The sequence below is a fragment of the Suhomyces tanzawaensis genome (assembly GCF_001661415.1).
Source record: "Suhomyces tanzawaensis NRRL Y-17324 unplaced genomic scaffold CANTAscaffold_3, whole genome shotgun sequence".
Classification (NCBI taxonomy): domain Eukaryota; kingdom Fungi; phylum Ascomycota; class Pichiomycetes; order Serinales; family Debaryomycetaceae; genus Suhomyces; species Suhomyces tanzawaensis.
Genome location: NW_017963638.1, coordinates 1,661,866 through 1,687,441, shown reverse-complemented (window position 1 = coordinate 1,687,441; position 25,576 = coordinate 1,661,866). Strand labels below are relative to the sequence as shown.

General features: G+C 43.4%; 12 protein-coding genes and 1 non-coding gene across 13 annotated transcripts; 4 read left to right on the top strand and 9 right to left on the bottom strand.

The window, feature by feature from the left end:
• Nucleotides 1-719: 719 nt before the first annotated feature.
• CDC12 (septin) lies at nt 720-2,268 on the bottom strand (the record flags this gene model as incomplete). Its single annotated transcript, XM_020209707.1, has 2 exons — nt 720-1,869; nt 2,228-2,268. 2 exons carry the CDS (start codon nt 2,266-2,268, stop codon nt 720-722), a joined length of 1,191 nt encoding a protein of 396 aa, XP_020065480.1.
• Nucleotides 2,269-4,596: 2,328 nt separating this feature from the next.
• Nucleotides 4,597-5,373, bottom strand: BMH1 (14-3-3 family protein; the record flags this gene model as incomplete). Its single annotated transcript, XM_020206715.1, has 1 exon — nt 4,597-5,373. One exon carries the CDS (start codon nt 5,371-5,373, stop codon nt 4,597-4,599), a length of 777 nt encoding a protein of 258 aa, XP_020065479.1.
• Nucleotides 5,374-7,204: 1,831 nt separating this feature from the next.
• Nucleotides 7,205-9,097, bottom strand: ARX1 (putative hydrolase). Its single transcript, XM_020206954.1, has one exon. The coding sequence runs from the start codon at nt 9,082-9,084 to the stop codon at nt 7,420-7,422; it is 1,665 nt and encodes a 554-aa protein (XP_020065478.1). The 5' UTR covers nt 9,085-9,097; the 3' UTR covers nt 7,205-7,419.
• Nucleotides 9,098-9,477: 380 nt separating this feature from the next.
• CANTADRAFT_t101 lies at nt 9,478-9,559 on the bottom strand. The gene has a single exon. It is a non-coding gene; the product is annotated as a tRNA-Ser (tRNA).
• A 1,572-nt stretch (nt 9,560-11,131) lies between these two features.
• On the bottom strand, nt 11,132-12,460 carry CANTADRAFT_21586 (putative peptide hydrolase; the record flags this gene model as incomplete). The annotated part of the gene is made up of 2 exons (XM_020206714.1): nt 11,132-12,361; nt 12,434-12,460. The coding sequence occupies 2 exons, from the start codon at nt 12,458-12,460 to the stop codon at nt 11,132-11,134; spliced, it is 1,257 nt and encodes a 418-aa protein (XP_020065477.1).
• Nucleotides 12,461-12,629: 169 nt separating this feature from the next.
• CANTADRAFT_79872 (ssDNA-dependent ATPase) lies at nt 12,630-14,979 on the bottom strand (the record flags this gene model as incomplete). The annotated part of the gene is made up of 2 exons (XM_020211220.1): nt 14,421-14,979; nt 12,630-14,285 (listed from the first exon to the last, which is right to left on the bottom strand). Coding segments are annotated over exons 1-2 (2,034 nt in total), but the record flags the coding sequence as incomplete, so codon positions are not given.
• Nucleotides 14,980-15,216: 237 nt separating this feature from the next.
• On the top strand, nt 15,217-16,248 carry SPP1 (Spp1p; the record flags this gene model as incomplete). Its single annotated transcript, XM_020208788.1, has 1 exon — nt 15,217-16,248. A coding segment is annotated over one exon (1,032 nt), but the record flags the coding sequence as incomplete, so codon positions are not given.
• A 157-nt stretch (nt 16,249-16,405) lies between these two features.
• CANTADRAFT_48782 (uncharacterized protein) lies at nt 16,406-16,831 on the bottom strand (the record flags this gene model as incomplete). Its single annotated transcript, XM_020209626.1, has 1 exon — nt 16,406-16,831. The coding sequence occupies one exon, from the start codon at nt 16,829-16,831 to the stop codon at nt 16,406-16,408; it is 426 nt and encodes a 141-aa protein (XP_020065474.1).
• A 347-nt stretch (nt 16,832-17,178) lies between these two features.
• CANTADRAFT_5991 (mitochondrial 37S ribosomal protein mS35) lies at nt 17,179-18,081 on the top strand (the record flags this gene model as incomplete). Its single annotated transcript, XM_020210799.1, has 1 exon — nt 17,179-18,081. The coding sequence occupies one exon, from the start codon at nt 17,179-17,181 to the stop codon at nt 18,079-18,081; it is 903 nt and encodes a 300-aa protein (XP_020065473.1).
• A 390-nt stretch (nt 18,082-18,471) lies between these two features.
• On the top strand, nt 18,472-20,624 carry NGG1 (histone acetyltransferase). Its single transcript, XM_020206949.1, has one exon. It carries the CDS (start codon nt 18,709-18,711, stop codon nt 20,587-20,589), a length of 1,881 nt encoding a protein of 626 aa, XP_020065472.1. The 5' UTR covers nt 18,472-18,708; the 3' UTR covers nt 20,590-20,624.
• A 35-nt stretch (nt 20,625-20,659) lies between these two features.
• Nucleotides 20,660-22,057, bottom strand: MAS1 (Mas1p; the record flags this gene model as incomplete). Its single annotated transcript, XM_020211625.1, has 1 exon — nt 20,660-22,057. One exon carries the CDS (start codon nt 22,055-22,057, stop codon nt 20,660-20,662), a length of 1,398 nt encoding a protein of 465 aa, XP_020065471.1.
• A 134-nt stretch (nt 22,058-22,191) lies between these two features.
• CANTADRAFT_49539 (uncharacterized protein) lies at nt 22,192-23,466 on the top strand (the record flags this gene model as incomplete). Its single annotated transcript, XM_020209720.1, has 1 exon — nt 22,192-23,466. One exon carries the CDS (start codon nt 22,192-22,194, stop codon nt 23,464-23,466), a length of 1,275 nt encoding a protein of 424 aa, XP_020065470.1.
• Nucleotides 23,467-23,767: 301 nt separating this feature from the next.
• On the bottom strand, nt 23,768-25,225 carry EHD3 (mitochondrial 37S ribosomal protein mS47; the record flags this gene model as incomplete). Its single annotated transcript, XM_020209726.1, has 1 exon — nt 23,768-25,225. One exon carries the CDS (start codon nt 25,223-25,225, stop codon nt 23,768-23,770), a length of 1,458 nt encoding a protein of 485 aa, XP_020065469.1.
• Between the last annotated feature and the right edge of the window lie 351 nt (nt 25,226-25,576).

Here is a 25,576-nt window from a genome sequence, read left to right as displayed (position 1 = left end):
CCTGGAACGTTTTCTGTTTGATATAGCAAGGAGGAGCAGCAGAGCGGGTGGTTGGCGATCACGGCTGGTGTGGCTGGTGGGATTTGACTCTGGATATTGAATTTTTACTATCCGTGAACTTCCGTATTTAACCGCGAACCCCGTGACAGATGGATCAACTGCGTGGGGTAAAACCGCCAGGAGGGGCGGCTCGGGGACAAAGTCCTCGAGGCTCATATGTCCGGTGGGTCGTTCCCACCCGGTACAGGTCGATAACTATACCATCCGGAAAACGGTTGGCCAGGCTATGGTAATTGCGTAAGCACCCGTACATGGAGAAAGGAGACGTAAACAAGTCTACAGTATCCAAATATTTCCGTGTTTCGTGTGTCAATTTCTGATGGATTACTCTTTAGTAGTTGCACCGGCTTTAGATGTGCTTTGTAAGGGATTGACGTTCCTCATGCCGTGTAGTACTCGTATTTGTCATAGTATTTTCGTAGCCTATACTTCAATAATTGATCTATTTTATGTCTACGTCCATATCACAGATGTGTCGGTTTACGTTCTGCAAACTAAACTGACACTCGAGTCAAGCTACATCTACATCCCTACAGACACCAAACGATTAATACAGCACCACTGGGCTTTTTAACATTATGTAAAATGTAATATGATATACAAACTCGCCGGTTATACCAACAGCCGAAACAAAAGATGAACTAAACACAACATGGAGATTAACGTTTCAGTAATTGCAACTTCTTAACTTGCTCTTCCAAGGATTTCAACTTAGTTTGCATCTCCTCCAAGTCCTGGTTCAATCTGTTTCTTTCGTTGACAATATTGGTTTCCCATTGTCTGAATCTCTGCTCCTCAGCCTTGACTTGTTCCGTGAAGAATTTCTTCAAGGCATCTTCCTCTTCCTTGAATTTAGGATTGTGTAATCTTCTTGGTTTCTTTGCCAACGACTTCTTGACAACGTCTCCGTTCTCATTGGCATCTTCATCCTTTTCTCCCTCATTACCGGCATCATCGTCATTACCACCCAACTTAACTGATCTGAAGGTTTCAAAGTGGAATTCGTTCGTAGATAAGACCAAGTCCAACATGTTGGTTCTCAACAACAAACTTCTTAATTTCTTGAAGTCACAATGCTGGTCGTTCTCAACTTCAACTAAACCCCATGGGTACTTTCTTCCTCTGACAAAGTTGCCTGGTGCAACCTCATATTCTTCTTCGGAACCAATGATGGCAAATGGCATGGATTCGATCAATTGCTTAGAGTGCTCAGCACTGGCTGGATCATCCAATTCCAATGGTGGAGTATAGATATTAATGTCTTGAGCTTCGATGACATCTCTTATTCTCGATTTGAAGGCTTCCAATTCAATAGGTGACAAGGTATCAGCCTTAGCGATAATTGGAATTAAGTTCACTCTGGTGGAGAGACGCTTCATGATTTCAATATCCAATGGCTTGAGAGAATGGCCAGTTGGGCGAATGAAGTAAAGACATGCGTGGACTCTCAAATCCTTCTTATTTAATCTGGAAGGTTGTTGTTCTTGTTTCATGTAGGATTCGTGTTGATCATCGATGAAATCAATAATTGGGGTCCAAGAATCATGGTTGTTGACATTGTTACCAAACCCGGGGGTGTCGATGATATTTAAACGAACCTTGAAGTTCTTTTCCTCCAAAATTGCACGGACAATGTCGATTTCGACAGTTTGATGAGCACTGGTGAACTTGTTGTGTCTTTCGGAAGCGTCTTGGTATGCTTTTAACGAAGATTGGAAAAGGGTGTTAATGAATGTAGTTTTACCCAATCCACTTTCACCTGCAACCATCAAGGTGAAGGTGGCACCTTGTTTGGATACAATTTTGTATCTAGATGTTAGTACGTGTTCAAATATGATTAAGTTTCAAGTCACCAAGTCTACAACGACTTCGAATGGAGGAGCTGAGATTACACTATGTGTAAGGGGAACTGTTTTAGTTCTCTGACTACTCATGGGCCTCGACTCAATGTGATGGACTAGACGACTTGATTTCCACGTTGGCAACACCCATTGCTTCGACCAAGTCTGGCATTCCAAACATCATCGAATGGCTAAACAGCTTCCATTGGCTCTGGAATCCCTTAGTCTCGGCTCTGCTGTCTATCGCCACCAGATTCATCGGGGCCAACATCGTGTCTCTCGGCTAGCTCGACTCGTGTCCTATTCTTGCTAGTTTCGGTACGTACCTTTGATTTGGCAAGTTTGCAATTCCCACTGGTTCAGGCATCTTGGTACTGTAGTGTCAGGTCTACTGGTGTAACCTCTGAATGTGATTTAACGAGAGATCCGAATGGTAGAAACTGATCAAACCACCCGTCGTCATTTTTGTTTTTATTTGACGGGCGTGCACTGGATGAAAATTGGATTACGCGTTGTACCAGGGGTATACAAAGACAGGGCCTAGATCGCAGCACCAACTTCGAGAGAGATCGAGGGAGGTTAATGATCTCCAGTAGTACGGCCATACTGCACTAGATGGATCCAATATGGGATTGGTACTCTCAAAAAATGGTACTGCCTCTTCCAGGGCCTGCTAGCTTGTCGCAGTACACACCAGAGACTATAACGTAATAGATAATAGTCTTTGGGCCGACTGGACGGTCCCAGCTTGAGATGTAGAGAAGTATGGGCTCAGTAGTGGCTTCAATACGAAAGAAAAGGATCATTTATCTGGTCGAAGTCCCTGCAGTAACATTAGTAGAACCGAGGCTTTTTGACCAAGAGTATTCCACTGGTAAAGTGATGCGTACGGAATTATTAACTGGGATGGCACATTCAAGTTCCAATACCACGAGTCTTGACATTAATGGCTACACTTGACAAAGTCGTACTGATGATAAAAACCACGAGACCGTGTTGTCGACATTATTAGGGTATAAGGTTAATCTTTTTTCACATACTAGGGAAACCTTATTAGGGTCGGCGTATTTCACGACAGAAGAAAAGGTCCATAACGGCAATACTTGCCCTTCCATCTACATGAGCCTTGACAGTTGTTTAGCCGGTAAGTCGACAAGAGACCATCGGCGGAATCACTTCCGTTTGGTTTCAAAATGTGAGCCATCATCAAAAGAATGTCCATACACTATTCAATAAGGACCCTTCTGCAGATTTCTCAATCAATTTTTGGGTTTCGTTTACCCCCCACACCTGAGGTCGGCATGTGGGTGGAGATATAGGCCCAGTCTACATAGTAAACTTCAGAGATTCGTATATTAGAAAGGCAATATACCAATGATGTAGGCAAAGGAAGTCGATTCATCGCGGGTTCTTAAATAGTTTTCTGGTTGTTACCCGGACACTTAATGGATGCCCTCTTTGCAGCCACCAACTACAAACAATCAGTTGGTGTTGTGATGGAGTGGGAGTCTCTACTGCTTGTTAGCTGAAAGGGCTGCACCAGATATACTTCCATAAAAGTTGAATTCTTTCAATTTAACGATTTTTTTGAGGTAGAAATGTTAGCATGATCCTCTCATCAAAAGGTGAAACCTCATGGTGTTTCTATCTATGAGCTTCACCATCCCCAGAATCCAGACCTATGTGAGTGCATATGGAGCAAGCAAGTCTCTCAATCGATTTGACGTACGACACATCTAGCTGAACTCAGCCAACCAATGAGGTCCTAGTTCCAGATCTATGTGGGGAGGTAAATGGACCAAAATCGATGATATGACCAATCACCTAAACCCTATTTGGTTTTGGGCCAATATTGACCGTATTACTTGAAAATTTGAATAGGTAGCATCGGTTCCAGCTGCTTCGCCTATTTAAAGTGCAACTTCAGTAGTTGTGCCAGTATCCCTATCGATGCAGAACGAGCCAGGCATCATATCAGCAGCTTGCAAAACAACAGAACATTCAAAGGAGCTGTCTCGGACAAGATAGGTAAGTGCATCAGCTTGGGTGATTTGAGTGACTAGATATTTCTGGATCTCTCGTTCATTCTGGCACATTGAGTGGTTTAAGTGATACCCGACGTGAATCCATTTGCGAAGGAGTCTTGGTGGACAAATGACTGAATGGACCAAGATTACTATCTTAATTGACTTGTAGCCGAACTATGGAACCCAACCAGCATTTCCTCCACTTTTTAACTTCGTTACCCTTGCCATCTTTGAGATGAAGTTGCGACAATACCGTTTCACCTTAAATAGCAACATGTTACAACCGCACAACGAGCGGTGTTTTTGCCTGCTGAATACCAATTATAAACTTAGTCATATTTTGTATATTGCTATTCATACATATCTCACCGTTGATGGTACTTATATTCATATATCAGAGACAATACTGGATTGAATATAGATATAATAAATATATATGATATAATAATAAACTGAAGATCAGGCGTTAATTCAAGAGGCGACTCTTCTCTGTATCAATATGAAAACAACGGTTCTAGGTTTGACATTGCTGAAGAATCACACACGAAATATACTAAACAATAGAACAAGCAAAGAAGAAAAACTGACAAGACAGGAGAATAGAATAACATGGACAGAGACATACAATAAAAGAGGTAGAGAAAAATGGTCACACGTCTTCAATAAATCTATTCTTCTTCTGGTTTAACTTCGGTGGATGCTTGTTGTGGTTGCTCTTCAGCTGGAGCTGGAGCTTCTGACAAATCAGTCCATAAGGTCAAGTTGTCTCTTAACAATTGCATGATCAAAGTAGAATCCTTGTATGAGTCTTCAGATAAAGTTTCCAAGTCAGCAACGGCGTCGTCAAAGGCTTGCTTAGCCAAGTGACAGGCTCTGTCTGGAGAGTTCAAGATTTCGTAGTAGAACACGGAGAAGTTCAAGGCCAAACCTAATCTGATTGGGTGAGTTGGTGGTAATTCAGTGACAGCAACATCAGAAGCAGACTTGTAGGCTTCCAAGGATAAGTCAGCAGCTTCCTTACGCTTGTCAGCGGTGGCAAATTCAGCCAAGTAACGGTGGTAGTCACCCTTCATTTTGTAGTAGAAAACCTTGGATTCACCGGTTTGAGCGGAGGAGATCAAGTGGTCAGTCAACACAGACAAGATATCTTCACAAATTTTGGACAATTCGGCTTCAACCTTGGCTCTGTAGTCACGAATCAAAGCAACTTGTGTTTCGTTACCCTTGGCATCTTCTTTTTGTTCAATGGAAGAAACGATTCTCCAGGAAGCACGACGGGCACCAATGACATTCTTGTACGCCACTGACAACAAGTTACGTTCTTCGACAGATAATTCTTGACCGGAGGAAGCAACGGCCTTCATGTTCTCAACCATTTCTTCATAACGTTCGGCTTGCTCAGCCAACTTGGCGAGGTAAACAGAATCTTCACGAGAGGCTGACATTATGTGTATGTGGTTGGTTAAACTAAAAGAAGTTAGTAATGAGATTGCTAAAATCGTCAATTGAGACCACGTCGAACAAGATGCGACATCCCAGTAGCACTTGACAATCCGCGCGCACGACATTTCCGCCGACAATTGCGAGAATTACCTACCTGACTGTACCAACGCGTCAAACCGACGGCGGTTTGGTCGGATGAAGTATAATCAGGTATGGAAACTCGAATCTAACGTTTTAACGTGACAGACCGATTGGCAGTGAATATTGTCCTGGGATGTGATCGGCGCTTGGAAAATAGCGGGTGAGCAAATATCGGGCGAAAATTAGCTGATTTTAAAAACATGAAATGCTCCATCTGTACGGCCAAGATCTGAATACTTCCAACCACCAGTTCACGCTAGTGCCAGATCGCACAGCAATCGACAATAGCGCAAAAATCCCCATACAATGCTCACGCCTAAAAAATCGCACCAATTAGTCGTGGTGCGAATCAACACCTAACGGAGGTTTGCTTTGAGGCGAAGTGGGCGGAAGTAGAGGAGGTGGCCACTGGGTAAACAGAGGCGATTAGCTCTGATAAATGCACCGATCAAGGCAGTGAACCCGAGAAAAGATGTAGGCAAGACTTATTTGATTGATTGATCAACGACGGCAAATTGTGGGTGCGTCATTTGTTTATGTTTATGGGGCAAACTGGGTTTCTGGCACCCGACAAGACGCCAGCGCTGGGGGGAATCGATCCACGCCACGAACACCATGGACGGACCCATTGAATCAGATGGTGGGCGTGATGGCGGCGTTATTCCCCTGGATAGCCCCTGCCCCACTGGGTGGCCAGAATCACCCGAAATGGCATTGGATCGCCCTAGATCACGTCTTTTTCTCTGGCTTTCGGCCTCCCGCTTGGCAAGCTGTTCTCATTGGTCTCCTGACGTTCCATTAAGCACACGTACGATTGGTGATAGGATTGATATGATATCCAATATAAAGAGTGTGAAAGAAAAAGAAAGAAAAAAGTCCCGACGAACTGGCTGGTGAGCGAGCAAAGATTTTGATTTTTGGGTTTTTGCTCACCGAAAAACAGCTACAACCGGGCGGGGCGGTGGAGAGTGGGGGAAGGGGCGGCTCCGAGTGCGAGAACGTGCAACGTCAGTGTCCACGCTGGAGTGGCGCCAGGGGCCACTAGCGCCTACAGAGCCAGCAGGGGGGCCCAGAGGACGCTTATGTAAGCTGGGAGTGCCACCACCCTCACCCTAGGAGTCACTGTTGTCACGTGGCTCCTCTGACGCTAATCACCGGATCAGACCATACCACCACACGATAGGGAGCCGTTGCCGATCTGGCGTCAGCTCGCGCGGTGGGGCCAGGATCGCCCTACCGCGCCAGCACGGGGCAGCAGAATTTCCTTTAGGGACATATTGTAGTATGGGTGTTGTGGCACCACATGTAGTACGCCATGAGTGCCCCAATATAGGCATTTGTCTTGGGACACTTGGCGTATCGATCGTGCTGGTGACCCAATGGCTGCTCCTCACAATTGGTAAATAGGGAAGATCGCAAATTCTCACTGTCAAGCAGAAACTAGCACGAGACCAAACCACATCTGTATTGGGGCTCATCCAGTTTATCCGGTTGCTGACACCGGTGAACTATTTCCTGCGGTAGGCAGTGTGACTGCGTCTGGTGGTTAGACTAGGAGGCGTAAGTTCAAGCCGGATTATCTGTACGCCCAAATGTGCTTTCTTGTAATTATGTAGTGCATGAGGTATCCTTCCTAAACCTCAACAATCGTCGGAACCTTTTGTAGTCCTTTGCATAATATGTTGATGGATACTTTCTAAAGTTCGGACCATTTTGGTTATGCTAATTAGCCCTTGGCATTTTCTGGTTTCACATTTGTTATCATCTAAATTCGTCTTCACTTCGTTGTCATCATATTGTCTTACTTCATTAACCCTATCGTCCACCGGAAGAATCGATAATTCTCGGTCTGTACAATATTCCTTGTATCTACGCTGTTACATCATCTAACATGCTATTAATATACACTATTCATCCAATTGCATAGAATCGGTTCCAATTTGTAACTTGTAAGGAGCACACTCCTTGATTTTGATGCCAAATCTCTGGTCCTTACTCAATTCAACAATTTGGTTGATGCTTTCAGCATACTCCCCTGCCAATTGGTATTGAGAGTGGACCCAGCTAGGCTTGCTTGTCTTTTCACCTCCGGTCAATCTGATGACTTCGTTACCGTTCTCGTTAATGATCAAGGTGGTGGCCTCACGCACGTTTGCGATGTTTTGACCGTGTCTCAACAAGTTCTTCAACAACAACGATGAAACACCCAATTGAGGCAATGGCAATTCCATACCTGGCAACACGGGCTTGTCCATGTCCATACCGTGCTTACCGGTAGGGTTGGCACTCAACAAGATCTTGTCAAGAGGTATGAACTTGGTGATTTGAATTGGCTTGCTTTTGACTAAATGACGGTTGGATAATTCAGATAAACCCAATCTGTTGGTTCTGATGTCTTTCTTGATCAAGTCGAGTTGCTCTGGAATGTTCTCTTCTTCCTTGATTGGGAAGGTCTTGGAAGTGTGAGACAACTTGAATGGGTATACCGAGAATTTCTTGTCAACCTCAGCTAATAATCTTCTGGAAGTCTTGAGTCTCAATTGATGGTTGATAGCAAAATCTCTGATGTGCAAAGTGCTCTTAGAGTTGAAACCCTTGCTGAGCTTCTTACCGGTGAATTCATCGATTTCTTCGGTAGTGATGATACCAGCACCTTGAACGTCACTAAGCGAGGCCATTCTGATGTCAACCTGGTAAACTTCACCTGGGGCAACAGAGAACTCGTCACTTGGAATAGCGTTATTGGAGTCAGTGTTCTTGGCTGAGGTGATATTAGTAGCAAGAACCAATTCTTGACCAATGCTCTTCTTCAACAACTTTTCTTCTTGATGAGATTCGTCCCAAACGACACCCTTGAAGTCTCTTTCAGCAACGACACCTTCGGCTTGACCAGCCAAAAATCTTCTGACTCTTCTGATCTTAGATCCTGGCAAGACAACACAGTTGAACGACTCGGCGATAGAATCAACGATGGCTCTGATCTTACTACCAGTGACACCTCCTGCCAACTGTTGTGGTAATTTTTCTGGGGACAATGACATACCCAACAAAGCCACCATGGTTTCGGTAGCAATATGAGCAGCACAGATGGCGTCTGCCTTACCACCCAACAAAGGGCCAGCAGGCTTGGAGTCACCTCCAGGATATATGACAATGGTGTGGGAAGCAGTGGCAGTGTAACCGTCAATTTGGACACCCAAGGATATGGTGACCACATCTCCAGCGGTGAAAGTATAAGCAGTTTCATCATCCAACTCTGGGGCGAATCCACTGCTTAATTCGTTTACGTCTATGGTGGTTGGGTGGGCAATACCCTTTTCTCTGATAACATTGTTGTAGGCTCTTCCCAACAACTTGGTCAAGTAGGAGTCTCCCAATAAACATAATTCTTGAACGCTAACGGGAGCTGATTTCTGGTAGTGGTATGAATCATTGATCAAGTTGATAATGTATTGTAAACCGGACTGGGAAATTTGACCCGCCACTCTATATTTGTTTAAAACAGAATCATCGAGGATGTTCTTCTGCTTCAACAAGATGTCAGCATCATCTTGGTGGACTGCAAGTTGCATGGTTGAAGGTTTGATGGATAAGAAGTGTAGAATAAAATTAATTTTTCATCTCATCGCAGTGCGCAGAGTGAGAGGAGCGAGCATAGGGAAGAGCGAAACGGCGAGAGAGCGAGAAGGCGGGTGGTGCTTGAGCCATCTAGTGGCATGAGGGTGCGAAAAGAGATGCGGATTGAGAGGTAACTAGCATGAGAATAAAGTATTATCCAATCTAGTATAGGGTACTATTGGTGCTATCTGAATCACCATAATGATATTATCAGAAACAAGATTGTATCAGCATGGTCAAGGGGTGTTGTTAACTGCCGTGGAAATATTACATGTAGCGAGAGGTTGTACTGTACTGAATAGTGGGACCAGATTTTAGGCACCTAGATTCAAAAACCAAAAAAATGACGACAACTGCAGGATTCGAACCTGCGCGGGCAAAGCCCAAAAGATTTCTAATCTTTCTCCTTAACCACTCGGACAAGTTGCCTAAATCTTGAACTTTGTTGTGGAGGAGAACAATATACAAATTTACGTATAAGATTACGTAAGCACAATTATATAAACGGATAAAAGTGTGTTAATGGTATGATACGAGTATAATGGAAGTATCAGAGGAGTATGAATTATAATCAGGAGTTTATTAGCCTTGCGGGAAAAAGATAAACAAGCAGGTCAAGAATGATAAGAAGTTACATCGTTAACATTATTCACATGGTTGTGGCAGTCGCTGCTTATACCACCCCATAGCTACTCCCGATCAGCTGCGGACACACTGAAAGCCGCAGTAACTCTGACTAAAGCTTTCACGCGCTGAAAATCCAAATTATAAATACCTTGGCCCGGTTGTTGAATTTCCTCCCGGCAATTGCTATATACATCCTCGGCAACAATCGGAATGCCACTCCTGCCGCTAGAAGTATACTACCTCTGGCAGAAGTAACATGCTCTGTTAACCATTGTGTCCAGTCTATAGCTAACACAGTAGTGATTGCAGCCAAAGAAAGTACTATGTATGTAGGTCTCACACTGTTTCGCAATAAACTTGATTTTGAGACTTCCTCTAAACATCATCACTTACTAATAACTCACTATAGCACCTTTAAACATTAGCTTATCATTATCTTTTGAAACAGGTTAAATTGAAGTTGGCTAATAATGTTATATTTTTTCAGTTTTACTAACATTGGGATCCTTCTTAGCTTTTTCCCAGATCAGCTAATTAGGCCCTTGACTAGATTAGACTTTCCAGCCGTATAATGCTGTATAATTATGTGGATAGTAATAAAATCCTATGCCCGTATAAGCTAATTAGCTTGTGGCTTTCTTTGGCTCTCTGAAAACAAACAATAGCCCTCTATTCTCGTTTTGTGGACAGAATCAAGAAACACTGGATAGTCGTCTAATGTCTCGGATCAATACTCTCACAAAGTGTACATACACTGGTTGTTACTACTTTTACGTTGTCAGGATACTTTAATCGCAGCTCTTGTTGCTCATTAGTTTATGATCATATTTTGTAATATGTTTAGAAATTTGTATTAAAATGTATTTTTTTGTGAAATTTAGGGGATTTGGAAAATTGGTATTAAAATCACTTCACCTTGAGGCGTTGATTGGAGCGACAAATTTTGGTTCTATAAACGCCAAAATGGGTACTCAATCCATAACTTTTGTATTAACGGAGATATTCTCCTTCATCGGGATTTTTCATTTATCGCAACATGTTTTTCCACGATTTAGTACTTACCAACGGCTATCATTCATCAGGGTTCTACATGAGTTCTGCATCACTACGGTTTAGTAGCTACCTAAGGTGTCAAACTATTTAACAATGATGGAAAATTCTCAGGTAGCTAACAATCAACTAAGATGTAAAATATAATTGGGCAAGTGTTCTTCTCAGCTAGTTGGACAGCTGGTATTATCTACATTTCTGCTATACTTCAACTATTGGTGTCACGTAATGTTCATTAAATTCTCTAAATAATACATTTTTTTAATTATGCCTCAATTCCGAAATGACTCGACATGATGCATGTACTTTCATTAATCTTGGTATTCATTTTTGGCTTTTAAAATACAGGTGTATGGGTTTAACGTCATTTGCTTTTTTCCTCGAGGTGTATTGAAGCCTTTTCTTTTGAGGACTTGCTTGGACATGCTTCTCAGGTCCTTTTATTCCCTCTTCCTCTTTCTTCACACCTGAAGAAGTATTTCCAGTCTCCGTTTCTATTGGGACTGAAGGTTTGCTTTCTTGCTTTGCAGTCATTTTGTTGCCCATTTTCTCCTCTTGCTCTGGTGATTTGTCTTCCACCTTGAATTCATTCACATAATTTTTCTTATGTCTCTTGGAGCCTCTGTCATCCTCATCACTGGGGCGTTTGAAAAACAGAGTGATTGATTTTTGAGGTGATTTTTGCCTTTCCAACAATTCTGGTCCTTTGTTTCCAGGATATCCAACGTCCTTACTCACAGGATATCCTTCAACATCTTCATAGGCTGGGTTTGAAATGGAGTTCAAACATGTATCGAGTAATCTTTCCAGCCAATCTTGTTTGGGATCAAGCCAGTCCTTCCAATCTTTGGTACCAGGCTTTAAAAATATTGGTTTTCTGCTATGAAGCCACGACAAATCGTGAGTATCGGACTTGAGGGCCGATCCTGTTACAATAGTGAAAGATGACAAGTATTGGTCATTAATGTTAAAGTTGTCCTTATAGTTGTAGTTGTGGGAATATAACCCAGCTAAGTATATGATAGGAGTTTTGGTTGAATGTACGAAATGTGGAATTTTTTCACTTGAATTTTTGAGCCATTCGAAGTAGCCCTGGATTGGAACCACACATCTATGTTTCCTGCGACTGCTGTTCCAGACAGCCAGGTTCTCGGCCAATGTCTCTTTTCTGCAATTGAAGTATCTTCCACTGAACCGTTGTAATTCTTTGGAGTATGGTGGTGCATCGGATCCCTCGCCTCCCACTGGAGTCTTATCATTGGGCTTAGCCCAAGAAGGCACGAGGCCAAATGTCAGTGATTCCATCACGTATCTGATGTCTGCATCGTGTTTGTTTTCATCCACGTAGATGATTACGGCAGTATTGGTTGGTGCCACGTTGTACGACTCTCTGTAATTGGTGAAGTTGCGTGTATCCACTTGGGCATTGAGTTGACCTTCAGAGCCTTCGATGTTTGCCTGATAGATGCCATTTTCTAATGCCTGCAATTCTCCAGCATCTCCTCTCCCTAACAAGGCAGTAAGGTGGAACTGACTAGGTAGATCGTTGGCGTTCTAACGTTAGTACTCTTACCAGATAAGAGCTATACCTCTATGCTAAAACTCGCTTCTTGCCATCTTACTTACCACTCCCAATGCAAACCTGCCACACATGATGATCTTAGTGTTTTCGTCTGATTCATGTGATCGATAAGTAGTGGGGCAATTGATTTTTTGGTGCGACCATGGTTGACGCATTAATCGTTCAAAAACTGATACATTACTTAAGGGAAGATCCAGACAAATACTAGAGATCAGCCATTTCTGGGTCGTAATGGACATCCTCTTCGCCAAAATACTCTGGCTGTGATTCCCGATCCAAAAACTCGTCGTAGGGGTGACTGAAGTTATTCGTACAGTCGGGATCATCTGAATACTCATCCTTTTCGTTACCATCAAAGTACTCTGGCTGGGCCTCTTTGGGCAAGTTCTCATCATAAGAATGTTGCCGTAACGCATGCATATATTTTTGCTTGAGCTCATTCTTCTTTTTCTTCTTGAACTCCTTGTATTCTTTGTCTAATTGTTCGGCTTTCTTGTAAGCATCCTCCAGCACATTCTCGTCAAGCTGTGTCCCAAGATGCACATCTTCCACAAACTTGGTTCCCTCCAACTCGGGTGGAAGATAGCTCTGATGTACCTTGCCATGCTTAAAGTTCGGGTTATATCTATACGATTCTCCGTAACCCAACTCTTTCATGAGTTTGGTTGGAGCATTCCGTATGTGGAGTGGTATCGGAAGCTTGGTATATTCCGGATGCTCAGTTAACAATGCTTGTGCCGTTCGCAATGCACGGTATGATTTGGTGGACTTTGGTGCTCTTGCCAATTTCACAGCGCAATGGGCCAAGATAATCTCTCCTTCAGGCATTCCAACGAACTCTAGAGCCTCCTTAGCTGCTACTGCAAACGGTAAGCACGAGCTATCTCGCAATCCAATATCCTCCGAAGCAATAACTATCATTCTTCTGATTAAAAACATAGGATCCTCCCCTCCAGATAACATTTTTGTAAGGTAAAAAACAGCAGCATCTGGATCGGAGCCTCTGACAGATTTATGAAATGCGCTGATTGTATCGTAGTGCGATTCACCTACCCTATCATACATCTGGTGAAAATTTCTGGAGCTTAATAAAGGTTTGAGCATTTCAGCAGTAAGATGAACAACACCTGTCCTATCTTTGTTGGCCGTGGAAAACTCATCAGTTGAAAAATATGCATTGACCGACTCCAACAAATTGAGAGCCACTCTTGAATCACCCATTGCTAATTCAGCCAAGTACTTGACAGCATCTTTGTTCAATGAAATGAAATGTAATTTGTACAAACTCTTTCTGAGTCTATTGACTTGATAAAGACCACGATTAATTACCTTGGATACTGCTTCAGTGCTCAAAGGTTCCATTACGAATGTATGCATCCGTGACAATAATGCATTATTGAGCGTGAAGGAAGGGTTCTCGGTGGTGGCACCTATCACTGTCAACACACCCTTCTCAATGACTGGTAGCAACAAATCTTGCACACCTTTATTGAATCGATGAATTTCATCTAGAAATAAAATGGTGGATCTACCGGTTAACGACTTTTCATTTGTTGCCTGGGTGAAGACTTCTCTCAAGTCCTTTGAATTACTTTGAGAGCCCGAAAGTTCAACAAACTTACTGGAAGAATTGCTTGCAATAATTCTTGCCAATGTAGTTTTCCCCACACCTGGAACTCCCCAGAGGATGAAGGATGGTACGTGATCCGCCTGAATTATATTCCTCAACAAACCATTCTTGCCCAAGAGCTTCTCCTGACCAAAATAGTCACCTAAAGATTTTGGCCTCAACCGTTGTGCTAATGGGATGCTCGCTTCACGTCGCAATTGAGCTAGTTCTTCACTTTTCTGCAAGATTAGAGACCGCTTTGGAGGGGTCTGAACTTGAGATATGGCCTTATTAGTTTCGGGGGAAGCGCTAATGACTGTATGGATGCTTTGTGGATCTTGTGAAATGTCAATTTCTTGATTTTGCCCTGCTTCATTATTTGTGGATCTATTTTGGATATGCTGGACTGTTGGGGTATGTACCTTTGGTTCCTTAGATGCTTGAGAGAGGTGATCTTGGGAGCCCTGGAAGTCGGGATCGGACGAGACTCCAGGATCGCCTTTAGCAAGTCTATCTTCTCTTTCCTTCTTCAACCTCCGTTCTTCTATAAGTAATTTGGTCAAGGAGGGTCTATTTTTTGTCCCCTTGTCTACCTTTGGCTTCTTCGAGTCCATCTTCAACCCCAACGATAGAAGAGGATTTGATCTCCGTTTCTTGGACACATCCTCCGACACAATCACCACCTCTTCCTGGTCTTGGGACCCGTTGGCAGACTCTTGGGTATCTAGACAGCTATTGACATGCCGTTCAAGAAGGGCTCTGCTGACGCTCTTCGAGCATATGGGGCACGTTGCATCCATTTAATGACTGGGGATATAAGATAGACTCTCGGGTAGATATCTAGCAATTAATAATGGATAACGAAGCTGATTTCACGGCTGTTGGATACGATGATTGGCTAGAGTCTGGTGAGGATCTAAGCAGTGAAGTAACTATTTTTGGCCCTTCGTCTCTTGGTCTTTGGTCTAATGCTGATTATCTATAGCTCTTCTCGTAATTATGGAACCATTACGCGCGGAGTGTCTGGTAATTCAACCGCGCCCAAATAAAGAATAATCCTCATCAACACCACCATCAGCATCAGCATACATGTCAGAAACAGCCTATAGCCGTAACGGGGAAGATCACGACCTCAAGCGAAGAAGACTCTCACCCAAGTTCCAGCCGTCCAAAAAGCTCAAAAGAGCTGGTCTGCCCCATGAATTGGAAGAGAAGTTGGAATCGCCAGAAGAGTTGGCTAGACAGTACAAGAAGTACCAGAACGCAGCTAAGTTCGACTACAACAGCGAGGAGGTATTTTGCGTGTGCCGCAAGCCGGACCATGGCGAGTTGATGATCGCGTGTGATGGGTGTGAAGACTGGTTCCATTTCAAGTGCATGAACTTGAATGCAAAGTACTCTAAGTTGGTGTCGAAGTTCTACTGCAAGTTCTGCCACTGGAAAGGCAAGGGCACTACCAAGTGGAAAAGGAAATGTCGCTTGGATTGGTGCTTCGAGCCTATCCGAACCAACTCCAAATACTGCAGTGAAAACCACGGCATCACCTACATGAGGGAAAAATTGGTGGGCAGGAATGACTCGACCGCCGACTTGAAGCCCTCAACCATCAAGGAGGTGTTGAAGCACACAGAAACCCACCAGGCATTGTTGCATCTCGGAGCCTTGTTTCCTGAACTAGAAGAAGTGGTGCAGTTTAAGCAGACTAAGGATATATCAAGGTTCCCGGAATCTGTGAGAGAAGAATTAGCGTCAATAAACACGAAATTGGGTGTTTTGGATAATTCGATCGAGCTTTACAATAGAAAGACCGAGTACTTGGTATTATTGAAAGAAATCGTGAAAGGCATCAACGATAAATTGACAGACAAGAATGAAGAAAAGGTCACATCGAAGAAAAAGACAAGGCAAAAGAAGATCGATATTTGTTTGTACGACAAATCGTTGAATGAAGTCAAAGGCGATGCAGCGCCATTCAAGTCCATATTGGAGGAGTTAACAAAGAATTCCGAATTGGAAACCACCTTCACTGATCTAATTCAAAAAAAGTTGACGGACGAAACCGACCAGGACTGGTTTGAAAACAAGTTGTGTATTCAAGATAAGAGGAAGTGTCCGCGTCATAACGGCTGGTGGAATCTTGTGAACGACAACTTGACCAAGAAATTGAACGAATTGAGATCGCGCGTTGAGAAAGTAGAGAAGGAGAAAGAGGATATATTGAGAAAGTACAGCATTGATATTTACGAAAACTTATCCAAATCCCAAGTGAAAGTGCCTTTGGAAACACCTGAATCTCAATGCTAAATTATAACCCGAGAGATATTGTCATCGTCATAATTGAGAGACTACACTGGTATAGTAGTTCATTGCATTCCATTATATACATATCAGGTCACAGGCATGACTCTCAGTCCTTGGATCCATTGATCGTTGCAACAATCTTTCTGGTATGCCTGTATGTTCTGAATTCGCAAAGGTAGATTCCTTGCCATGTGCCGAGAGCCAATCTTCCATTGCTGATAGGAATACTCAAACTGACACCGATGGTAGAACTCTTGACGTGCCCTGGCATGTCATCCGGACCCTCATCAGCATGGATGTAAAAGTCTCCCTCAGGAACCATTCTGTCCATGGAATTGGTAAAGTCTTCCCTTACATCAGGGTCACAATTTTCGTTCAATGTCAACCCAGCACTGGTATGCTGTAAGAATAAGTGCAAAAGTCCGACTTTATAGTTCTTGATTTGTGGGATATTGGAAAGGACTTCATCAGTGATAAGGTAGGTACCCTTTGATCTGGCACTCAATGCAAATTTGGTTTGTTCCCAGCTCATGTTAGCAAAGCAAACGTTTGGTTTCACAAGTCTTTCGAGCAACTATAGATATTCTCAATTGCACATATTGGGTCAGATGATACAGATCACGTGTATTAATCAAGTAATCTTGTATATAGACCAAGATAGGATAGACTAGAAACATTTATGTAGACTACGGCCTCACCAAAGGTTGCGGTCTGATTCAGGATCATTTACATTCGATGAATATCACATTCGGGATTGCTTTTGCCCTTTAATTGCCCTTTGACTTGATCGTCCCAGATGAGGCTACACGTGACTTAATTCTCGTGACAGAAATTTTTATTGAAATTTTCGACACTCTGATTTACAAGACTTCAACCACAATGAGATCTATAAGAAGCATAAGGCCAGCCTTGCGGTTCTACTCCAAGCCAGCAGATGGGCTTTACCTTAACCCTCACCAATGGAAAGGACTTCCAGCCGATCAAATTTTCGAATTGCATAACATCAGAAAGGCCAAGTTAGGAGAACACTATAACCCTAACGATGAAGAAAGAATGGCCATCTTGTCCACCATGCAAGAATTGTCCCGTGCACCAGCACCTGCATTGGAATACGTGTACGAAATCGATAACTTTAAAGAAAGATTCTTGACTGAAAAGCAGAACGAGACCAAGGGTCAACCTGCCAAAAAGAGTAACATCTTGGTGGCCAACAAGGGTCAAACTCCCCACGAAAAACGTCGTATTGAGAATCTCACCCGTATCAGTGCCTACGAAATGCCATTGCTCGCCAAGTTCCGTCAACCATATCAACCAAAGTCTAACACCCCCCTCAAGATCACCTATAATACCGACTTCACTGATGAAAGCACCAATGATTTCAACCGTAAGGTCAGTCTCCATGTGCAAATTGAAGAGCTCGGCTTGGATGACAAGCAGCTCCACAAGTTCAAGGTTTTGGCTGGAAACAAGCTCAACCTCAACACAAATGTGTTCAGACTCAGAAGCTCCCAATTCCCCGAAGCTTCGCAAAACGTTCGTTGGTTGGTCGACACCTTCAACCAGCTTTTGAACGAGGCCAAGGATCTCACCAACGACTTTGCTGACATTCCCGTGGATGCTCGTCACATGAGAAACCACGCCAGAAAGCCCGTCCCTACTTTCCCAGAAGCTTGGAAGAGACCACAAGATGCTCCTGTTGAGAAGCACTCGGTGGTGCAAAAGTTGGTTGAGAAAGTCAAGAAGCAAAAGGACATTGAATATGTCATCAACTACAGTCCATAGACAGATAGATGCTGGAGCCATTGCCCATTTCCCAGAGGGCGTAATGTACATAGTAAGAGAGTGATACATCTGTAGGCGAAATTGTAGGGCTATATCATTTTGGAGATTGTTCCATCATGGCACTTATCTCAGGAGTCAATTCGCCTAACTACTCTCACAGTGAGAGGCTTATTCTTCTGAGGATAATAATTTACCGAAAGGGCCACATTACCCTTAAGAGAGTAGTGTGAGATTTACTGCCAGTGTCCGAACACCATGAACATTCTTATCGTCAGCGGCTTACTACAAAAGAGACGTAGATACATCCCCCGTTCTCCAGATGGTGATTAGACTCACGCGTGGGCCAGCGTCGTTTGTTCGCGCACACCCTGCCAAAGCCAAAATCAACATCGACGACGATAATCCACGAAGTTACCCGATACATCAAAACTGCCGGCTATTCAACCATTCAAGCAGTACCTCTAGACTCAGAAGGGGTTTAATAGTGGAATTAGCGAAAAAACCAGTGCCAAAGCACCATTTTACACCGGATAGCATCGGTTTTGGCTCATTTTTTGCAACGGATACACACCTTGGTCAGGTGGAACATAATAGCCATAGAACACAAGTAATCATTCCACACACACGATGTCCAATGACTTACATTCCGCATCCACCACACTCGATGACATTATAAATGAGCTCAAGCTCACGTATGATGTCTCAGTCGGGTTGCTTGATGGTGATTCTATCAGAGACATACCCAATTTGAACACCTTATCAAATTTGAACAAGCTTTTGAAGAATCTCAGTCGCGAATTACATGAAGTAGAGCAAGTGGATGAAGTGGTTTTGAGCAAAATAGAGAAAGTCCTCAAGGGAGAAGATCCTGATACTGAAACTTTAGAGGCAAAAATTAAAACTGAGACCGAGGCAACTTTGGATGAAAACAGGGATGAAGCCAAGCGCGTTGCAAGCGATTTGGAAAACGACGATGAAACTATTAATGTCAAAAGAAGAAAACTCGGCTCAAATCAGCAGCCAGAGGATCAAGAAGAACCGGATACTCTCAAAGAAGAAAATATAGAAGAAACAGATGGAAACGAGGAGAGAGTTAACTCCAAAGATGACCCCGTTCCTCCTGTCCAGTCAGGTTCTTATACCCAAAATAACGATACAAGACTCAAAAATCCAAAGTCCGAATTCGTAACTTCGCAGACCTTGTCCACAAGAACGATAGAACAGTTGGGATTGTTTTCCGAGGATAATAATGGCTTGGAAACCCACGGGAAGGAATATTTAAAAAAGAAGTATGGTGTTTCATCTTACCCAGAAAGTGATTTGCAGAATTTACTCCCTGGCCAGATCCCAAATATTGACTTTTCTAAAGGTAAGCCGCCTGCAAACCAAGTCCAATTTACAACATATCAAACTTATATTGAGCCATACTTCAGAACTTTCACTAACGAAGATTTGGATTTTTTGAACGAGGAGGATATTCTTCCTCCTGGTTTCGAGAAGACTGACTACGATGCAAATGTGACACCATTTATAATACCGAAGTTGGGGCCATTATATTCAGAGGTATGGATAGATGAAGATGCTTCCTTGAGCACCAAGTTGAATTCTCCAGCCTACCAACCTTTATTAGGAGACTCGTATAAGCCTAAAGGATCGATTGAACAATTGAGTGATGAGATGCTTTATACTGAAGAGATATCATGCGGTCCTTTGTCATCTAGATTGATCTCAGCTATTTTGGGAAATAATGAAGCAAACGTGGACTATGATGAAGAGTCTGAAAAGGCTTCAGATAACGAGAATGAAAAGGCTTTGGAACCTACAAACGACGAAGAAGTTGCGACAAAGCTTAACAGTGGAGAAGACTACAGATTGAATACCGAAGTAAACGACTTTTACTCTGTGGAAGAGCGCTTGAAAAGAGAATTAAAATATATTGGTATTTTCATGAATCTTCCAAATTCAGAAGAGGAGGCTAAATTGAAATTGAAAGAAGGCCACTCTTCACAATCTAGTATTTCAGGAAAGGGCTCTAGTATCATTGATGATGATGATTGGATTAGAAATAAGGAAGATGATGAGGTATGTGCAGAAATAAGAGCACTCCAAAAACAACTCAGAGAAAGTTCTAGCAGAAATAGAGTTAACAAGAAGAAATTGATACCTTCTGTGGAAGAGCATATTGCATATCAAGAATACTCTACAATTTTAGATGATTTGGACAAGCAGGTGGACCAAGCTTACATCAAAAGACTCAAGGGTAAAAATAAGAAGAAGAAGCAACCGGGTGCTACTCCAACCCCACAACAGCACGCTGTTAACAGTGGTTTAAGAGGTCTCTTAGAAAAAAGGAGAAGATGGATTGATAATATTGGTAAGTTGTTCCCTGCTCCAGAAATCATGAAACGTGTACCAGACGATCAAAAATTGATCAAGGAGGGTGATGTGTTAGAGGAGCCTGCTGAAGAGGAAAATGGTGACACGGAGGATTTACTTTCACAGAAGTAATTGTATAAATATGTACATGTATATACAGACGAATAACGCATGGAATCAATCTATGGATCTGTAGCTTCAACTACAATGACATTCCTTTTTGGATTTCGCTGTGAGAGGGTAAGGTCTTCACATTTCCAACTGCAGATAATGCAATAGGTTTGTCCTTAAGTCTATAATTTGCCCAATCAATGACATCCTTCTTGGTGATGGCTTCCACACGTTTAAATACGTCCTCTGGATCTAATCTGTAACCTGTATTCACCAATTGTCTCCCGATATCCTCAGCAATAGAGGTAGAGTCATCCAAAGCTAAGACCAATGAAGCCTTCAATTGTGCTTTGGATCTTTCCACTTCGTCTTCTGTGATATCACCTGACTTCAATCTACCCCATTCCTTCAATACAGCATCAATGAACAACTTCAAGTTGGAATCCTTTTCGGCAGTGAAGTAAATGCCCATTAAGCCAGTATCAGCGTAGGAGGTTGTGTACGCCATATATGAATTTGCTATAGGACTCATACCGGGTCCTCCGGTAGCAGCAGTTACTGCCAAAGGAGATGGAGAGTTGGAGCCTATGCCAACAGATCTGTCCCATGTTCCGACTATACCATTAGCCACCGAGGCGGTAAAGAAATCAGGTGCAGACCACGAAACTCCCTCCACTGCTAAGGCAACATGAGTAGATGGTAATGAATCATCCTGAATACGGATTTCATCTCCGTGGAACACGGGTAAGTCGTTTCCACCCTGTGAGAATGGTTCATCACTAATCTTAATATTGGCAAAGTATTTCTTTGCTTTCTGTACCAATTCTTGATGGTCCACGTTACCCACACCAATAAGGGCCATTCTGTCGCCCTTGTAGTTTGTGGTGATGTAGTTGACCAAATCTTGTCTATTAATGGTCTTGATCAATTCGCGAGGACCCAAGATGGTTCTTCCCAAGTCCTGGTTCTTGTAGGTGACAGCATGCAAGTGGTCGAACACCACCTCATCATACATCTTGTCCACTTCATCCGACTCCTGAAGAATCACATGACGTTCGTTTTCAATGGCTTTTTCTTCCAACCTCGACTTGGTCAATAAATCACTCAAAATGTCGATGTTCTGATCTATGTCCTTAGAGAGACATTTGGTGTAGTAAACGGTATTCTCACGGGAGGTGTAGGCATTAATTTGCAGCCCAATATTCTCGACTTCGAGCTCAAGGTTGAGCTGTGTCCGCTTGTTGGTACCCTTGAAAGCTAAATGTTCCAAGAAGTGAGCAGTGCCGCTGCTCTTGGGGTTGTCGGCTCTGGAACCAGCATTAATCCATACTCCGACGGTGGCGGTACGGGTTCCAGGCATGAGTTCACTGGCCACGGTCAACCCGTTTTCCAAGACGGTGGTTTGGTAGGCTGGGACCGTCTGGGAGGCGGTAGCCAAGCGGCGGAGGGCACTCAAGGGCTTTGTCCTTGAAAAAGCTGTTCTAATCATTGGTGAATTAGTGAGGACGATTTGTGATCCTGTTTTAGCCAGACCCACCACGTGACCAGTAGTCACATGGCCATTCCCGCGAATTTTCAAAACTCAAAACAACTTCCACCACTATTCCTCAAACCATCCTCCCCATGTTCACCTCCCCAGCCGTAGTAATAGACAACGGGTCCTACACCACAAAAGCAGGGTTTGCTCTGGAAGATTTACCTTCGCTTGTCTTTTCCTCCAATTACCAAAAGCACAATGACACTGTGCTCGTGGGCGAGAACATGCAACCCGAGCACGAAGTCATGACTTTGATAGATAACGGGTTGATTTATGACTTCGAGAACATCATTCACAACTGGGAGCACGTCTACAAGCATATCGACAACCTGAGTCCCATCGATGCCAAGGAGTATCCATTGGTGTTGACTGAACAATCGTGGAACACATCAAAAAATAAGTTGGCTACTGCCCAGTTAGTCTTCGAGAACTTACAAGTACCTATTTTCTCGTTGGTGAAGAATCCTTTGGCACAATTATACAGAGTGGGAAAGCTGACAGGCTTGGTGATTGATATCGGATCCTCGGTCGCAAGTGTCACTCCTATCTTGGATGGAATCATCCAAACCAAAAGTTCATTTCACCTGAAATACGCCGGTGATTTCTTGAACCTCCATGTTTTAAACTACGTGCAGTCCAAAACCACTCTCGAATCGTTATTACCTTCACAATTCCAAAACGCAACTGATTCCTTTAAACACCACTACACCAGTCATCATTTCTTGCAAGAGTATAAGAATTTAACCTTGAACTTCCAATTATCAGACTATCAATTGTATAACCATCAACACATCTCACTTGCTGACCAACCAAGCTACCTTGAAAACCTATTCCAGCCAAACTTGAACAAATTGCCAAACGTTACTATTCCTGAGCCGGTAGTTGACAAGCCACACACTCATGGTTTAACCAACTTGATTTTCTTGTGTCTCAAGAGTTTGGAAGGCACTTTATTACCAAATGATGGGAGTGCTGGTAGTGGAAGCCACAACAAGTTTGCCAGATTCAACGAAATCTTCAAGGGATTGTTATCTAACGTGTTGATTACAGGTGGTACCTCGTTAGCGAACGGTTTGATCGATCAGGTTTTGAACGATTTAAGAATCTTGACACCAAAATACTTCCCTAACTACAGTTATAGTCCATACTCGATCACCCAAATATCTAACTTAAGCCCTGCAAGTGATATCAACGAGGTTTGGGATAAACAATTCAGCGGATGGTTGGGTGCTTGCAGTTTGGCCAGTATGTTGAACGACGGCAACCAAGACTCACTGAACATTGCCTTGGATAACTGGTTTGTTACCAAGAGTGACTACGAAGAATTGGGTGAAGATTTGATCTTGGAGAAGTTCAAGTAAAGTATCTCTAGACGATTAGAAATGTAAACTATGGTCGATGCCAATCAGAATCTAATAAATGTATAATTAGTGTGCAATTTTCGGTAGTAGATTTAGTTCACGATTGGAAGAGACTGCAATCTCATTCATCAAAATCAAACATAGACTGTTCACAAACTTACTATGGCCTGATACTCGTTAATAAATATAGTCTTTAACTACTTAGATCTAAATACAGGCATTTCTATTAGTAACAAGTGTCTTAAGGAAACTTATCACGAAGATAGTAAATGGAATTTTGGTGGTCTTCAGGTAAACTATTTCATGCCTTCCAGCTGACGTACTTACCATCGTATTTGGAGACATCACCATGGAGTTCAAGAATACTTTCAATCTTTTCCTTAACACCCAACTTGTTGTCGGTCTTTCTTTCGAAGTGCTTGGTAACTTCGAATGGAGTTGGCAAGTAGGATCTGTTTGAGCCATCATTACCCGTTATGAAATTGGCCACCTCGGTGGTGTTTGGCAAACCCATGTTAAAAGGGTATTGCTTGTAGTCGATGCCAAAGAATTTGTGGATCAATGGGCTTTGCAAGAACTTGACGGTCTTCATAGAAGAAGAAACAATGTCTTTGACGTATTTTTCGTCAATCTCCGAAGCTGGGTTCCAATCAGGAATAGGTGGTTCCTTGATCTTCTTGATCAATTTGTGGGTAACACCCTTGACAAAGTCATTCTTTTCGACTGGTTGGTTCATGACGTTGGTGGCGGCAACCATCTCCAACTCCAATTGCTTCTTGATGGTGTTTTCTTGACCCTTGTTCAATAATTCGAATGCAACCTTGAGGGAGGAGATTGGCTTGGCGGACAACTTCTTGACGATTTTTTGCGAGAATTCTGAGCCTTCCTTGTTCAAGTAGTCGAAGATGGCGTCGACAGAAGGTTGGCTGAATGCGGTTCTTATGATGGTCAACTGCTCGGCAGAGAATGGGTACTTGGCACCGTCTGGCAACTTGTTCTCGGTGAATTCTTCGATGACTTGGTTGACTTGGGCAAAGTATTCGGCGTTGTTGAATATGATTTCCGAGGAGGTGGTCTTATTGTCGTTGATGACAGGAGGCTGCAAGTTGGACAATCTGTTGATTAACTGGGGGATCTTGTCGGAGTTGACGTAGTGGGTGGCAAAGCCGGCGAAGTAGGCGTCGATACCAGATAAGATCTCACCTGTCAATGCGTAGTAGTAACCCAACTTGTGGTCCAATCTTGGCAAGAAAAAGGTGGTTCCCACGTCGGGGAAGAAGCCGATATCCATCTCAGGCATGGCCAACTTGGTCTTCTCGGTGGCGACCCTGAAAGGAGCGTGTACGGAAAGACCCACGCCACCACCCATGGTGATGCCGTCCATCAACGAGATGTATGGCTTAGAGTAGGTCGAGATGAGGTAGTTCAAGTTGTATTCCTTCTGGAAGAAGTCGCTGGCGTAGCCAGGGTTGCCCTGGGCGATCTGGGTGGCGCATTCGGCCACATCACCGCCAGCACATAACGCCTTGGGGGAGTTGGATGTCAAGATCACCACGTTGGAGGCGGACGACTTGGCGTACTCCAAGAGCCTGGGGGTGATGAGCTCCACCATCTCGGTGTTTAACGAGTTGAGCTTCTTGAGCCTGTTCAAGTGGATAAGTCTGGCGTTGTTCTTGTTGGAGAACAACACTGGAGCTTCAGCATGGCCATTGACGTTGTCTGAGGCAGCGGCTGCGGTGGTGGAGGCGGTACTGACCATTCTGATGGGATGGGTACGTTTCACTAATGTTTTTAGATTGGATCTTAACATTGACGGGTATCGAGGCGGTGGGCTAGATTATAAGGGTTGGTGGGTGGGGTAGGTATCCGTGGAAGTCTTGTGAAAAGTTTGTTGGGTAGTGTGTGGCCCTGGTTAGTGAGGGAGGTGGTGAGGATGGTGAATCTGGGGTAGGTGGGGCATCCATGACGGGGGGGCGGTAGTGAGGTTCGTTTCCATGGCAGACCCGGGTGGTATTGTAGGTACTGACTAAGGTAGGTCTATAGCGGGAGAATCAATGATTGTCGTGTAATTTCACTTCTTGTTCATACCACGGAGTTTGCGCTAATATGT

Bases quoted from the DNA above. Each gene is read 5' to 3' on its own strand.
- NGG1 (XM_020206949.1), top strand. From the start codon at position 18,709: ATGTCCAATGACTTACATTCCGCATCCACCACACTCGATGACATTATA.
- ARX1 (XM_020206954.1), bottom strand. From the start codon at position 9,084: ATGCAACTTGCAGTCCACCAAGATGATGCTGACATCTTGTTGAAGCAG.